The sequence below is a fragment of the Pipistrellus hanaki genome (assembly GCF_964339955.1).
Source record: "Pipistrellus hanaki genome assembly, chromosome: 16".
Taxonomy (NCBI): domain Eukaryota; kingdom Metazoa; phylum Chordata; class Mammalia; order Chiroptera; family Vespertilionidae; genus Pipistrellus; species Pipistrellus hanaki.
Genome location: NC_140518.1, coordinates 937,701 through 953,269, shown reverse-complemented (window position 1 = coordinate 953,269; position 15,569 = coordinate 937,701). Strand labels below are relative to the sequence as shown.

The following is a 15,569-nucleotide window of genomic DNA, read 5'->3' as shown; positions in this document are numbered from 1 at the left end:
TGTGGGCTGCGTTTCCGCGGCCCGGCCCTCGGTGTGCGGGGAGCAGACCGCTCACGCAGCTCAGTGAGCATGCAGCCCCTTCCCCCACCCCGTCCCTGTGCTGGGTGAGCCGCACCCCCGGGCCTCTGGTGTTCCCAGGACCACAGCTGGCTGCCCCCGTCCGCCCGGCAGCTGCGACATTTCAAGCTCAGCACTGAAACCCTCACTTCTAGGGGGACGTGCAGGATGGGGAGGGGTTCCGCTCCCCGCTGTCTGCCTCGCCCCTGCAGGAGCCCACACCCAGTCCCTGGGACCCTGCCCCCCGCCCCAGGGCTGCTGGGGGCTCACTGCTCCCCACAGGCCTGGCCCTGGGGTTCCCCACTGCACACCCCAGGATGTCCCCCAGCCTAGCCTCACCAGCTCTTCTAGCACCTTCTGGGAGGGGGGCCAGGAAGGGGTGAGGCACGTGTGTCCTGAACCGCCCCCCCCCCCACCCCCCAGTGCTCGGAGCACGTGGACGCAGGCGGACGTCCCAGCAGAGCCGCAGAGGACACGAGGCCGGTGAGACCTGAGCCCTTGCCCGGTGGGCACTGCCCCGACTTGCCTCCAGGGGGCACACCTGGACCTGGAGGGGCCCCTGCATTAGGCCCGCCTTCCACGTGTGGCAGGGGCCCAGGGACTGGGCCCTGTGGCGCTGCCCCGGACCGGGACCTCGGGGAGCTCGGATCTGCAGAAGGAGCAAGCTTTCAGGCTGGAGCGCCACGGAGATCGGAGATCGCTTTAAATAAACACGGAATGGAGACGGCGCCTCCGTCTGAATTAGCAGCCGCGCGGCCGGGCCATCTGTGCCGGGGGCGCACGGCGGCGCTGGCCAGGCTGGGGGCGGGCGCGGCTGTGGGCCCGCGGGTCCTGCCACGAGGACCCCACGGCGGGGGGCCCGTGCTGGGGCGTCTGTCCCCCAGGTTCCAGGGAACAGCTTTCCTTTTGGCTCCAAAACTCAGACCATGGAGGGCGGCGGGAGCCACGAGGAGCCCCAAAGGAACTCGGGGGCCGTGGCAGGGGCAGAAGCGAGTCTGGTGTGTGAGCCGTGTGCTGGCCTCTGGGGGGCGGGCACGCTGGGCTGGGCACAGCTCGCCATGCGGACCTGGCCTTGGGCACGCTCACCCCTCGGCTTGTCTCCTCCAGTCCTGGGGCGCCCTCCCTGGAGAACCCCACAAGCTGTTTGTGTGCAAGCTGGTGCCTGGTTCCTCGCTACCTTCAGCTCCCGCCCCCCCCCCCAAGTTTGGCCTTGGCCCTGAGCCTGGCCCAGACCCCCAGCCTGCCCTCTAGCCCCTCTCAGCCCACGGCCCGGCCCAGCCTGCAGCCCGAGGCGGAGGCCCAGGGCACTGGCACCTGCGCGGGATTTAAATCTGCTGTCGGTGGCCTCTCACCGCAGGTGACGTGAGAAGTAGCCCGGGGGAACAGCGCGGCTCCAGGCTGGTTCACCCCCAGGTCCCCCCACACCGCCTCTCGGCCGCCCCCAGCTCCCCCCCCCCCCGGCCGCCCCCAGCTCCCCCCCCCGGCCGCCCCCGGCTCCCCCCACACCGCCTCCCGGCCACCCCCGGCTCCCCCCACACCGCCCCCGGCTCCCCCCCCCACCGCCCCCGGCTCCCCTCACACCGCCCCCGGCTCCCCCCCCCGGCCGCCCCCGGCTCCCCCCACACCGCCCCCGGCTCCCCCCACACCGCCCCCGGCTCCCCCCCCGGCCGCCCCCGGCTCCCCCCACACCGCCCCCGGCTCCCCCCACACCGCCCCCGGCTCCCCCCCCCACCGCCCCCGGCTCCCCCCACACCGCCCCCGGCTCCCCCCACACCGCCCCCGGCTCCCCCCCCACCGCCCCCGGCTCCCCTCACACCGCCCCCGGCTCCCCCCCCCCGGCCGCCCCCGGCTCCCCCCACACCGCCCCCGGCTCCCCTCACACCGCCTCCGGCCGCAGTCTCTGGAGGCGGTTACGTAAGGGGCTGTTGCGGGGGAACCTCCCTCCCGGGGGCGATGGGCCCCCCACCTTCCCATGGAGGGAGCCCCCTGGGGCCCCTCCCAGCCTGCCAGGAGGGAAGTTCTAGAACTTTCTAGGCCACCCCTAAGAGGGGAGGCCGGTCCACAGCCTGAGAGGCCTGAGGGAGGCCAGGCCTTCACCCCTCTCCTCCCTCCACTGTCCGGGCGGGAGGGCCTCGGGGTCCTGCTCCTCCACTCCCAGGGCCTCAGTCTCCGGGCCCAGCCCGCAGCCCCCACCCCCACCGCCTCGAGGGCAGACACGCGCGGGGCCTGGAGGCACAGGCTGAAGCGTCCTGGGCCAACCTTTCGTTTTTAGAGTGTGTTTATTGATTTCTAAGCGGAAGGGAGAGGGAGAAACATCAGTGATGAGAGGGACTCATGGATCGGCTGCCCCCTGCACGCCCCCCACCGGGGATGGAGCCCGCAACCCTGGCCTGTGCCCTGACCGGGAATCACACCTGGTTCACAGATCAACGCTCAACCCCTGAGCCGCGCTGGCCAGGCCCATGTGCCCTCCACACAGCATCCGGGTTCTGTGGGGCCTGGCGTGGCTGAGACGCCAAGGCCGCACGCCGGCGCCAGGAGGGGCCTCTGCTGCCGGATGCACCGGGGTCCTCCCTCCGCTCGGCCACGGCGGACCTGTCGGCTCCACTTCCCGGAGGCCCCGAGCGCCCTGAAACCTGCCCACGGCCCGGGGTGTCCCAGCGACCGGCTCCTGGTAACGGCGGCCCCGTCCTGCACCCACTCTCCCAACCCCCCCCCCCCCCCCCCCCCCCGCCTTCCCGCGGGACCAAGCGGCAGCTGCGGGCGAGGTGACCGCTGCCTCAGAGCCGCCCCGCCCAGCCCAGGCCGATAACTGGCTGATGACAGCGAGGCCCAGGAATGTGGGCCGGCCCAGGGCTCACAATCCCAGGGGACGTTTTCCCAGGTGACCGCCGGCTGCCCGGACACCTGGCCGGGAGGCCCGTCCCGCCCTCCTGCTCTGGGCCCTCCTGCTCTGGGACTGCTGGTGGCCGGCCGAGGCCGCGGGGAAGAGCCCGGGCTGGGCGGCGCCTGCCCCTGGAGGCACAGAACTCCCGGCTCAGCCAGGCGGGGCAGAGGGCAGAGGGCAGAGGGCAGAGGGCGTGGGGAGGAGCCGGCTCAGGCCTGGCTGTGCAGTCCGTCGCCTGCCGCTCCTGTGGAGAGAAATTCACAAGCCCCGCGCCCACGCCACCTCGGGGAACAGCTTGTGGAGCCGCCGGCTGTCATCCTGTAATTACACCCGAGACCCCTCCCTGCGTGACGCCGAGGAGCCGCTTACATAAGGCGCTCGGCTAAAAATACCGGGAGCTGCTGCACCCCAGCCTCCCCGGTGCCCCTGCCCCCACCCACCCCACCCCACCCACCCCATCGGGTCACGGAGGGCGGCTCCTGTGCAGGGCCAGCTGCACCGGGCAGGGGCCGCTGGCTCGGAGCTGGGGTGCTGACTAGCCTCCCGGCAGCACCCCTCCCAGGGTGTGGCGGCCTGGCCACCGAGGTGACAGGGAGCCAGTGTGCAGGCCCACCGCCCGCTGCTCCTCCACCCCCACCCCTCCCACCCAGGGCGGTCCTGGGCTGGCCCCTCCCGGAGCTGGCCCCCTTGGTCCGTTGTGAAGTGCCTTCCTCTGGCTGGTCTGGTCTCGGGGAGGGTGGTCCGGGAGGGGTGCCAGGCCCAAGCCGGGCCATGGTCTCTCAGCTGCTCCCACTGCCAACCTCCGGCCCATCACTGGGTTCCCACGGCCCCCAGCACTCTGCGGCGAGGTGCCAGACAGTGTGGGCGCCTCCCGGGTAAACGGTGCCAGGAGAGGAGCCCAGGGCGGCGGCCACCCCATCCCCAAGCTCCTCAGGTCCCAGAATGCTCTCTGAGGGACGGCCCCCTCGCAGCTGACCCCCCAGCCCGGTGGATGGCGGGCAGCGGGACGGGCATCTGAGCCCCTGGACCACCTGGTGGGCGGGCCGGTCTTCCACGTCTCTGCCCCCGCTGGCGAAGGAGGTGTGAGAGCTGGGCCTTCTCGCTGCCAGCGGGGCGCAGGAGCTGAGCGTCGACCTATGAACCAGGAGGTCAGGGTTCGATTCCAGGTCAGGGCACAGGCCTGGGTGGCGGGCTCGATCCCCAGTGGGGGGTGTGCAGGAGGTGGCTGGTGCATGATTCTCATCATTGATGTTTCCCCCTCTTCCTCTCTGAAATCAGTAAAATCATGTTTTTAAAAAAGAAGTTGGACCTTCCAGAGGGTGGCACAGGCTGGGAGGCCCCTCTCCTCCCTCTCCTGTCCGGAGGCTGACAGCCCAGGACCCTCCTAGTGACCAGCCCCCAGTCAGGCACTGGTCCAGGCGCCCCCCCACCTCAGCCCGCACCCCGTGCAGGTCCAAGGGCAGCCCAGGGCAGCTCGGACGGAACCGGCGCAGACTGTGCCGCTGGCCGGGGAAGGGGAGAGGGGCCAGCGACCCAATCGCTCTCAGAACCAGCGTGTCCCACACCCAGCAGAACTGAACCCAGCACGCGGACACCGGAGCCTCCTTAAACCTCATGGAGAAGACGGCCTGGCCAGTAGCCGGGAGACACAGGCCTTCCCTGTGTCCGTCTGTCCGTCCGCCCTTAGGAAGCTTAGCCAGGTCCCTTTGGCCACAGATGCCCACTGGCTGTCCTGCAGATCCGTCTCCCCGGAGCCTGCTCCAGACGGGGTGAACTGGGGCCGCCCAGGGATGGGCGCTGGCCGCCCAGGGACGGGGGGCTGCCCGCGCAGGGACGGGGGCTGACCGCCCAGGGACGGGCGCTGGCCGCCCAGGGACGGGGGGCTGCCCGCCCAGGGACTTGGCGCTGGCCGCCCAGGGACAGGGGGCTGCCCGCCCAGGGACGGGGGCTGACCGCCCAGGGACGGGCGCTGGCCGCCCAGGGACAGGGTGCTGGCCGCCCAGGGACGGGGGGCTGGCCGCCCAGGGACGGGGGGCTGCCCGCGCAGGGACGGGGCGCTGGCTGGACGAGACACGCTCGGGTCTTGTGTCTCACGGTGAAGCGAGCAGCCGCCGCGTTGGTCTAACTCCTGTGAATGTTCCTGCAAAGACTCGTCCTGGGGCCCAGCAGGTCCGTGGCCTTGGGGGCTCCTTCAGGCCCCGGCGGCTCTGACCCGGCCGACGAGGAAGGTCCCCTCTCCCAGGTTCCTACCGCCCTGACCCTCCGCCACCTGCAGGGTCCCCCTCCATCCCCCTCCACTCCGTCCATCCCCCCTCCACCCCCCTGCAGCATCCAACCCCCTCCCCTGCCCCCCTCCCCGAGTCCCGCTCCCCAGTCCCCCTCCGCACCCGCTCAGAATCTCAGCGCCACTCCCCTCCGCCGGGTCCTCCCTCCCTCGGGGCCCCGCTCCCCAGAAGGGCCGCCCGGTAATCGGTAATTGCCGCCGCCTCGCGGACCTACCTACGGGGGTGCCGGTCGGGCCGGACCCGCGGGCAGCGCCCCCCCTCCCCCCACCCCATCCTTCACCAGCCGCTGCCCTGCCCGGCCGCCCCGGCGCTCCACTTGGCGAAGTCCCGCCCCCACGCTCCGGGCCGCGGCGCCCCCGCACCCCCACCTTCTGCTCCCTCCTCCCGCGCCCCCCGCCCCCGGCCCGGCTGGTGCCCGCCCCCCAAGGCTGCTCCCGGGGCCCCAGCCCGCGCCGCGCCTCCGCCTCCTCCCGCGATCGACAGGGCCTCCGGCCAATCGCTGCCCGGCGCCGGTCCCTCCCCCTTACGCCCCGCCTCTTCTCCCGCCCCCTTCCCCGGCTCCGGGACCCACCAATGGGAAGGGCGCGCGGGGGCGGGGCCTGCCGGTTGCCTAGCAGCGGCGGGCTCGCCGGGGGCGGGCGGCCGGGGGCGGTGTTCTGGGCGCGGCGGGGGCGGGCGCTGGGGGCGGCGGGGGGCGGGGCCTGCGCGCCTATAAAGGCGGCCGCCGGCGGCTCGCCGCGCTCCCCTCTGGACCCGCGCGCCGCCCGCATCAGCCCGTCCGCCGGGTCATCGCCCGCCGCCCCCGCCGCCCCCGCCGCCGCCCCCGCGCCCCGCTCGGCCGCGGTGCAGCCGGACCAGCACCATGTCGCTGTCGCGCTCGGAGGAGATGCACCGGCTGACAGAAAATGTCTACAAGGTGAGACCCCGCCGCGCGCCTGGGCCCGACCCGGCGGCCCCGGCCATGGGGTCTTCCCGCGCCGGCCGGCCCCAGGGTGCGGGCGCCCCTCGCCGCCCCGCCGCCTCGCGCCCCGCCGCCCCGCGGCCCCGCGGCCCCGCCGCCCAGGGCGGAGGAGAGGGGCGCGGGCCGGGGTGGCGGCGGCGGGGCGGCGGGTCCCGGAGCCGCGGTGCCCACGGCCGCGCTCCAGGCGCCCTGCCGGCCGGCGCGGTGGCCCCGGGCATGGCCCCCGGGCGGGTACGCAGGCTCCGGGCACTTTCCTCCACAGGCGCTCCCGCCGCCGCTCCGCGCGGGGCGGGCGGCCGGGGGCGCGGGCGGTGGAGGGTGCGGGTGCCCCGTCTTATGTAACCGGGGCCGGGCGGGCTGGGGAGCCGGAGCGGCCGCCTCTGTCCGGTGTGTGTGGAGCCCGTCCGGATCCGCATCCTCCCGGGAAGTCGCCGGGAAGCCGGCCCCCGCCCGCTGTGCCCGGGGTTCCTGCCCCCCTCCTCACCGGGGGGTGGGCGCAGACCGGGGTGCGGAGGCGGGTCTGCCGCCTCCAGGAGAGGGTCCCGGGCGGCACGGCCCTCCGTCCGGAGCCTGTGCGAGGGCGCGTGTGGGCCCGGACGGCGCTGGTGCAGGCGGCCAGCGGGCTCCGGGCGGCCCAGCAACAGTTTCTGTTTGTGTCCAGCAGCCGCGGCGTCGGCCAGGCCTGCGAGCCCGCTCCTTCCCTCCGTTTGGGCCCTGGACACGGGGTGGGTGGGGGTTCGGGGTGGGGGTTCACCTGCAGCCGGAGCTGCGGACCCCGCGCCCTGACGGCGTCCAGGAGCGCCCGAAGTTGCAGGGAGGCCGGGCAGGGCCGGCGGGGGGCTGGCCGGCGGGGCTGGCCCGGCGGGAGGGGCGGCCTCGGCGCCGTGTCTGCTCCGCAGTCGGGAGGAGGCGGATTCCGCCGTCGCTGTCAGCTCCCTGGGCCGGCGCCAGTGCAGGGGCGGAGGGAGCGCGGGCAGAGCTCCCACCCCCACACTCTCCCGCTTCTGCACGGACGCCGCGAAGTGGGAACTTTGTGGCGAGGGCGGTGGGCGGGCAGCGGCCCGGGCTGAGCGTCTGCAGTGAGCGCTGTGGCAGGAAACCATTGGGACGGGCGTTAGGGACGGGAGCGCACCCCCCGGGGGCAGCCGGAGGGCTGGGGCCCACACGCCACGGGCCCCGAGCTGGGTCAGTGGCTGGAGCGCGGGCAGGCGGGTCTGTGCTGGCGTGCCCTGTGCCCGCTGCCTTTCTGCTTTGTCGCCGGGGAATGCCAGTCTCCGGCAGAACCGGTACCGGTTGGGCAGCTTTGGTAGAAACCAGCCCACATGGAGGCACAGCCGGGACACAGCCGAGCCACGTGCGGGCGGCCCGGGCCGGTCGGGCGGGTGCGTGGTGCTGCCCGGGACGGCCTGCAGGCGGTGGCCAGGCTCGGCGTCCCCTGGAGCCGCTGCCCGCCGTTTGCTTTGGCCCCGGCGAGTGGCATCCGTTCGCCATGGCCGGAGGGCAGGGGCGCTCACCCTTGCCCTTGCTGATTAACGCCGAGAGCGAAGGGTACGGCGTGTTCCTCCCGCAGAGGCTGCCTGGTCCTGTGGCCGCTCCCCGGGCCGCGGCAGGGGGTTCGTGGAGGGCGAAGGGGAGGAGCAGCCTGCCTTCCCAGAGCCCCGAGAGCCGGCCTCGCCCGCCAGGGCCAGGGCTCGGCAGCAGCACACCTCTCGGCAGCCCGGGGATTGCCCGGGCCGGGACACAGGGGGAGGGAGTTGGGGTGTCTGCTGCTCAGAACGGGCGCAGTCCCGCACGAGGTCCTGCTCACAGTCTCCGTCCCAGGAGAGGCCCTGGCTCCCAGGGCCCTGGTGATGGAGGGGCGGCTCTGGTGTCCTCTATGCTGAGGGGCAGCTGGAGGGGGGGAGTGCCTGGGGTGCCGCCCGGGGGGCCTGCCTGCGGGCCGGCTGCTCAGCAGAGGCTGCGCTCACTCCGCGGAGGGGAGCTGGCCTGGCCGAGGCCCTCAGAAGGAGAAGGTGCCAGCGCGTCTCTGCGGCCGGGAGTCTCCCCGCCAACCCCCCCCCCCCCCCCCCCGTGCAGCTGAGCAGGGCTGGTGCTGTGGTGTGGGCCGCTGGCTCCCTGCCGGCTCCCCCACCTCACCCCACCCAGTCCTCCAGTGAGCGTTCGAGGGAGTGGAGGGGAGCATGGGGCCGCAGGTCCTCTGTGGCTGACCTCAACCCCTCCGCATGCCCACGGAGTCGCTTCAGAAGCCAGGCGTCGGGGTGGACAGGCTTGGACGTGGTGAACTGACTCTGATAGGCACTTCCTTGGCAACGGAAATGCCTGCCGGGCGGAGCCGCCCGCCTGCTCGGTTGAGGAGGGGAGAAGTCTGCACCCCCTCTGAGTGCATGTGAGTGCATGCGTGGGCTCATGGATGTGAGCGCGTGTGCTCATGTGAGTGCATGTGTGCATGTGTGTGAGTGCATGTGCATGAGTGTGTGCACGAGTATGCGTCAGCTGGTCATGCACGTGTGTGCGCATGAGCATGCGTGCATTTGTGAGTGTGTGTGGGTGGTGCTTTGTTTGATTTTTTAAGAAATATATTTTTATTGATTTCAGGGAGAGGAAGGGAGAGAGAGAAACATCCATGATGAGAGAGAATCATGGATCGGCTGCCTTCTGCACGCCCCACACTGAGGATTGGGCCCGAAACCCGGGCCTGTGCCCTGGCGGGGAATCGGACCCTGACCTCCTGGCTCATAGGTCGGCACTCAGCCCTGAGCCGCGCGGCGGGCACTTCGTTCGCTTTGCTGCACAGGTGTTTCCAGGGGTGCCCCCCCCCCCCCCCCCGGCACCGTCTTCCCGTAGACGTGGGTCTGCTGTCCCTGCCCGGCTGCCCGTGTCCCTTCTCCCGAGCGGCTGCGCGGTGGCCCTTCCCGCCAGTTCCCGCACCGGGCCACCCCCTCGCTCGCGTTTCCCCGCCCTGAGGCCCGAGCTGCCGGCTTCAGCCTCCTGCCCACCGCCTCCCCGGGAGCGCGGGCCCAGGTGCGGCCGGCGCGGTGCTGGCACCTGAAGGGAACCGGCGCGGGTGCTGGGCCTGGAGGCGGGCCTGCACCGGGTCCCGGTGTCCCGTGTGCAGAGCTGGGGTTCCGTCGGCTCCAGTGACTGACCACGGGCACCTGAGGCTCGAGGCCGGAGGCAGGGAGCTAAGGCCGCTGACACTCCCCGGTTTGCGGGTCTGGGTCCTGCACTGGGGGCCGGGAACGTATCCGTAGGCCCAGGCTGGGCAGGCGGCGCTGGCCTGGCCATTCACGTCCCCACCCGGCCCGCCCGCCGCCTGTGGGGAGAGTGGCTGGGGGCAGGGCCTGATGGGAGACTGAGTCCCGTCCTGAGAGGTGACCTGGGAAACTTGAGGGGCGGGAGGGGGGGGAGCAGAGGCTCTGCACCCTGCTGGGCGCCCAGTGGACAGCCTGCGGCCTTGGGGCCTCCAGTCGTCTCTGGCCCGTGCCCCTCTGGTTCCTCCTCCTCCTCCTCGTACTCCGGAGCCACCTGGGGCAGCCAGGCCCCCGTCCTGGGCACCCCCTTGGGGCAGCGAGTGTGAGCTGCTGGGATGGGTACCAGGACACGGACCCCTGGGGGGAAACGCGGCTGCTCCGAGCGGGTGCTCCCGTGGGGTGGTATCAGCTGCAGGTTTCATCACGTGTGATACACGCATGAGCCCATGGGCGGGCTTCCCCAAACTTGTCTGCACGCAGAGCCTGGCTCCTGAGCTCCGCCGGCTCCCGCTGCCAGAGCAGGTGCGCCCGCCCGGTGGGTGCCGTGGGCCGCTCCTGAGGTGCTGGGTCGCTTCCACACCTGATGCCTGTCCCGCCCTCTGTCCTGGGGCCTCCTTCTTTCTCATGGGAGAAGGTTTTCCTGCTAAGGGGCCTGTGGGCCTGACCTGCAGGCTTCCCCACCTTGGGGGTGTAGAGGGGTGGGGGCAGTCACCAGGGGGCCCACGCGGTGCCATAGCTTACCCTGGGGTTCGCTGGGCGTCGGTGCTGTGGATGGAACAGGCACCTGGACGTTGGAATGGGGGTGCCGGCCCCGGAGCCAGAGTTCCGTCCAGCGGGCAGTCTGTGTCCCCAGAGCCAGGGAGGTCAGCTCCGACCCGCTAGGCAGGTGGCCTTGCTGCTCCCCGTGGCGGAGGCTTGCCCCTGGGGCCCCTCCACCAGCTGCCCGCTCCGCGCAGCCTCTGCAGGAAGTGGCCTTGTCTGCCCCTCTGTCTGTGCCCTCCCGTCCCCTCCCACGGAGGCAGGTCCTTTGTGTCCAGGGCCCCACGGCGCTCAGGCCGCGGCCTGTCCTGCCCGGGGCGTCCAGGCTGGCTGTGGGTTGACGGGGGACAGGCCAGCCTACGGGCTGAGGGAGCCGGCGGGAGGAGTCCCGGCCTGAGAGGGAGGACGGAGGTGCTGGGAGCAGCCTGCAGCCAGAGGCCGGAATCAAACTGGACCCCTGGTCCCCAGGCCGCGCGCTATCCCTGAGCCGCACTGGCCGGCCGGCACATGCTCTCTCTGCGGCTTCCCCCGGGGGGAGGGGGGCGGGGCAGAGGGCGGGGCGAGGTGGGAGGCCCCCGCTGAGGCCCATGTGGCTGCGTGCCCGTGGCCTGTGCTTCCAGCCATGGCCGCCCGCCCAGCGGAGGGTGTGGAGGGGCCGGCCCGAGGCCGCAGGCCCGGCTTGCTCAGCGGGCATTGCTGATCAGGCGGGAGCCTAGCCCTGAAACTCGGGCTGGAGCCGCCTAGGCCGGCACGGGTCCGAGGCCCGGGCGCCCTGCCCCGTTGGTCAGGCGGTGACGGGCTGGTTTGTCATCAGGGTTTGTTGTCGGTGTGAGAGCAGGGCCAGGGCTCAGCTCTGCACTCCAGGAGGACGGCCGGTCGGTCAGCTGGCGTCCCCGGGCGGGCCGGTGGCCGGGACCCGTGGCTGCTTTCGGGAAGGCAGCTCTGGCCCCTCAGGAGCCGCCCCCAAGCTCAGGATGCGCAGGGACGGCCTCGGACAGGAAGGAAGTGGCCGGCTGGCCGGGCGTGTTTGGATCCTGCTGGTCCGACTGTGTTCGTCCGGTTCCCGTGGGAGTGGCTCCCGGTGCGGCAGGCCCCGCCCCCGCAGGAGCCGGCTTGGGGCTGCCCTGCCCCAGAACGTCTTTCAGGGGCGATCAGATGTGGGGGGCCTGAGAGAAAGCCAGGGTGGGGTGGGCCCCATTTCATTCTGTCCTTGGTCCTGACGTCCCCCAGCCCTTCTCCCAGGCTTCCGGGCCCTGGGGGGGCAGCCTTCGCTCCTCCCTGTGGGACTGGGGCACCCGCACAGTGGAGAGACACAGGCGGCCTCTTGGGGAGCCGAGGCGGAGCCCACAGCCCCCTCCCGTCCCCCAGGGCAGCTTCACGCCCCTCCCCGGAGGCTGCGCCGGCCTCCCGAGCTCGAGCTCGCTGGCCTTGGCCTTGGCCCTGCCCTGACAGTGGGGGAGGGGTCCTTGTGGCCCGGGTGGCCTGGGGGGCTCAGGCCCCGGGGTCTCGTGGAGAGTGGGGAGGGGAGCCTGGTGTCCAGCCTCGGGGTGCACCCCCGGCTCTCCCCTGGTGGAACAGTGAGGTCCGCCTCCCCCAGGAAGCCCTCCCACCCACCCCACCGAGTCCTGGAGGCGGGTTCGTCCCCTTAGGCTCCCGGCAGGTGCCAGACTTCCTTTGTTTAGTTCCTATTGATGTCCGAGAGGACGGGAGAGGGAGAGGGAGAGGAACATCAGTGATGGACCGGCCGCCTCCCGCACGCCTCCTACTGGGGACCGAGCCTGCAACGTGGGCCTGTGCCCTGACCAACCCGCGTGGAGCTGTGACCTCCTGGCTCATAGGTCAGCACTCAGCCACTGAGCCGCCGGCCGGGCAGATGCCCCAGGCTTTAGGGAGGGTCAGACCGCCCTCTGCCCAGAGCCCCAGCTGGTTCCTGCTCCTGTGGGGGCTGCTGTGGGAGGCCCGCTGGGGGAAGGCTCCCGCCTCCCAGCGGGGTCTAGGCCGGAGCACCCAGGCACTTGGTGCCTGCTCCAGATCCAGCGCCTGCCCGCCGGGCCCAGGCACCACGGGGGGCGGGGGGGGGCAGTGGGGCACCAGGACCCTCGGGGTGAGCAGTGGGGCCGGCCTGCCCTCCAGGGAGGAGGGGCGGGGGCAGCCTCCTGGGGACGGCCGGAGCAGGAGCCGCCTCCACCTCACCCCATTCTCAGGCTGGAGGTGGCTCCTCGGAGCCCAGGCCTGTGAGCTGCCCGTTGGCCCCTGGCCCTGTGCTGCCAGCCCCGTGCCCGGCTGCGCTGCGGGAGCCGCGTGGTGAGGGACAGGCCGGCCCCGGGAGGCAGGAACCGGTGGGCAGGCCCTCTCTGTCCATGGGGGACGTGGCCCGGACACAGCTGAGCGGGAGGATCGGCGGGGGTGGGGGGCCCTCCCTGTGCCGGGCCGAGGGCGGCAGAGGGTGGCCCTCCCTTCCTGCCGGCGGCGGCAGCACCTTTGTTCTGTGTTTGCGGCGGAAGTGGCCGGAGGGGCCCTGGCTGGAACCAGCTGAGGAGTAAACAAGCGAGCGGCCAGGCGGGGAGAGGCGGCTTGGAGCTGTCCTCTGCCCTCTGCCCTCTGCCCTCTGCCCTCCGGTCCGGCCGATCGGCACGTCAGGGAGTAGCGGGGGCCGGCCAGGCGGCCCGGCCCTCGGTCGGCACGGGGCCGGGACACCGCCGGGGCAGGTTGGTGCGGCCGCAGGGTGCAGGCTGTGGCTCATGCGGGACCCGGTCCTGGCCGGCCGCGGGCTAGTCCAGAGCGGGGTCCCCTGTGGTTCTCCGGGGCCCCCGAGTTTCATGACGGCCCTGGGCGCCCACAGCCCGTGCACGGTGCCCGGCTTGCGGTGAGGCGTCCTGCCCAGCGGCTCCTCCTGGCGTGTCCTGGGCCCCGGCCTGCTCTCACTGCGTCCGCCCTTCGTGTCCATAACGAGACTCCCCTCCCGTCGCCGGCGAACAGCGGCCTCATGCGGGGCGGGGTGTGCACACCTGGATGGTGGCTCCCTCTGAGCGGGGGTCCCCGGAAAGATACGCCTCGAGAAGGCAGGGTGGTGACTCGGGGGTCCCTCTGCGTGACGGCGGGTGCTGGGAGGGGTGTCAGGCACCCCTCGCCGCCTCTCAGGGGTTTGGGCCCAGCTCCAGTGCAAATGCTTCTACGTGAGCCCCCCAATAGCTAGGGATTGGGCTCCGAGAGGCCCTGCCACAGAGCACCCCTCGCTGGAGGGGCTCAGCCTTCCTGGGCCACCAGGTCCCCCCCCAAGCAGGTAGCTGTGGACCCAGGAATCCGCAGGCGGAGGTGCCCCACTGCCCCGCGGCCCCGGGCCGGGCTGGGAGCAGGGACCTCGGAGATACAGCACAGGTGCCGGCCGGGCCGGCCCCCTTCTCAGCGAGCGGAGCCCTGCCCTGCCCTGCCCAGGTGGCCTGGTGGCACCGCATGCCCATCCCGCCCGCCCGCCCCACATTCATGGTGCGTGAGCTCAGCGCTGAGCGAGGAAGTGAAACTGGCTCTGTCCCCAGGCGTCACGGGTGGGTGTGGGGGGTGTGACCTCCTGGGCTGGCCTGCCCGCTGCCACTCGGACCCGCCACCCGCTGGGGCCTGCGTCCCCGCCCGTGTGGACACCGCAGCAGCCGTTCCCCTGGGAGTTCTCCCACCGCGCTGGGGCGGTCAGTCGGTGAGGTCTCCCCGGAGACCCCGCCTGGCTGTGCCTCATCACGAAAACGCCGATGGGCCTCCGAGGGGGACCTCGGTCCTCAGTCTGAGCCGCGGGCGCTGGCACCCAGACATGGTCCGCAGGCGCCCAGCCTGCCCCGCGGGCGGTGTGACCAGCTGGGGTAATGGACGGAGGGGAGGCTGCGGTGGGCGGGCCCCCTGGCGCTGAGCGTCTCTGGACGGCCTCTGGCTCATGGTCTGCGTCTGAGCCTCTCCACAGGCCACAGCGGCACAGCGGGTCCTGTCCCCGTCCCCGTTGTACGGAAAAGCTGTTTGCCCGAGGGCGGGGAAGCCTGGCTGGGCTGGGAGGGGCACGGGGTGTGCAGCCCCCATCCCGCCCTGACGCGCTCTCTCCCGCAGACCATCATGGAGCAGTTCAACCCCAGCCTGCGCACCTTCATCGCCATGGGCAAGAACTACGAGAAGGCGCTGGCAGGTAAGGCCATCCCGTCCCCAGGTGGCGGTGGGCGGGCGAGTCCGGGTCCCCACGGGTCCCCGGCGCCAGGACAGGCCCGTAAGGTCCGTCTGGGAGCCAGAGGAGGGGCTCAGAGCGGGGGCGCCCCCCAGGCTGCTCCGGCCCTTTGCTGTGAGCCCTCCCGCCCACCTGGGCCTGCGGCCCCCAGAGCAGAGCTCCCCGGCCCGGGCCCACCCGCACCTGGGCCGCTGGCTGTGGGCATGGCCGCCTGGTTGACAAGCACCGGTGATGTGATGAGTGTGGGGAGGGGGGGGGGGGGCTGAGGGCGTTCCGTGGGGACGGGTTGGGGGGGTGCAGCCGGTGCCTCCGCTCCCAGGGGCCCCAGGAGCGAGTGGCCGGTCAGCAGGTGCTGGGGTGGACTCGGCGCCCAGCTTCCTGCCTAGAATCAGGCCCACGGGGACCCCAACCGCGGGCGCTTGGAGAGCCTGAGGCACTTCAGCTGCGAGGCGGCTCCAGCCCAGGCCCGGGGCAGCGGCTGCCTGGCTGGGCTCCCCCACCACCCCCGGCTCCTGTGCTGAGGTGGCCCCGGCTGGGACTCCGGGCTCTGCGCCCGGACTCCCCTGTGTTCCAGGGGACCCCCAAGTGGGGGGGCATCACTCAGAAACGGGGTCCAGCCTGGACTGAAGCGTCTCGGGGGGCTGGTGGTGGGTCTGCTTGTCCCAGAGGGAACTCACCGCCCACCCCCCCCCCAGGTGTGACCTACGCCGCCAAGGGCTACTTCGACGCCCTCGTGAAGATGGGGGAGCTCGCCAGCGAGAGCCAGGGCTCCAAGGAACTCGGTAAGCCCCACGCCGCTGACACGGGCCCCACGCCGCAGACACGGGCCCCACGCCGCAGACACGGGCCCCACGCCGCAGACACGGGCCCCACGCCGCAGACACGCCCCACGCCGCAGACACACGCCCCACGCCGCAGACACGCAGCAGACACAAGCCCCACACTGCACTGCCGGACAGTTGGGGCCCAGGGCGGGGGCCACACGGGGTGAGGGGCCAGCTGGGGTGAGGGCCTGGGTTGGGGTCTGGACGGGCGGGGGCCGGCCTGGCGGGGGCAGTGCACGCCCAGGAGCAGGTGCGCAGGCTGACGGGAGGCCCTCGTGGACTCGGACGCCTTAGTGTCTGGAACTCGCTCTGGTGTTAAAGGGAGTGACGGGGAGGCCACGGGG

General features: G+C 72.6%; 1 protein-coding gene across 6 annotated transcripts in view; it reads left to right on the top strand.

Moving 5' to 3' along the window:
* The first annotated feature begins 5,927 nt into the window (after positions 1 to 5,927).
* Positions 5,928 to 15,569, top strand: part of BAIAP2 (BAR/IMD domain containing adaptor protein 2) — a 32,781-nt gene continuing 23,139 nt past the window's right edge. For 3 of the 6 annotated variants that reach the window (XM_084863111.1, XM_084863110.1, XM_084863107.1), the window contains exons 1-3: positions 5,978 to 6,145; positions 14,290 to 14,365; positions 15,097 to 15,183. In XM_084863111.1, the coding sequence (XP_084719237.1) occupies positions 6,092 to 6,145; positions 14,290 to 14,365; positions 15,097 to 15,183 (217 nt within the window). In that variant the 5' untranslated portion in view covers positions 5,978 to 6,091. Of the gene's footprint in view, positions 6,146 to 14,289; positions 14,366 to 15,096; positions 15,184 to 15,569 lie in introns of all 6 variants that reach the window. The other 3 variants (XM_084863109.1, XM_084863106.1, XM_084863108.1) reach the window with 2 other exon arrangements.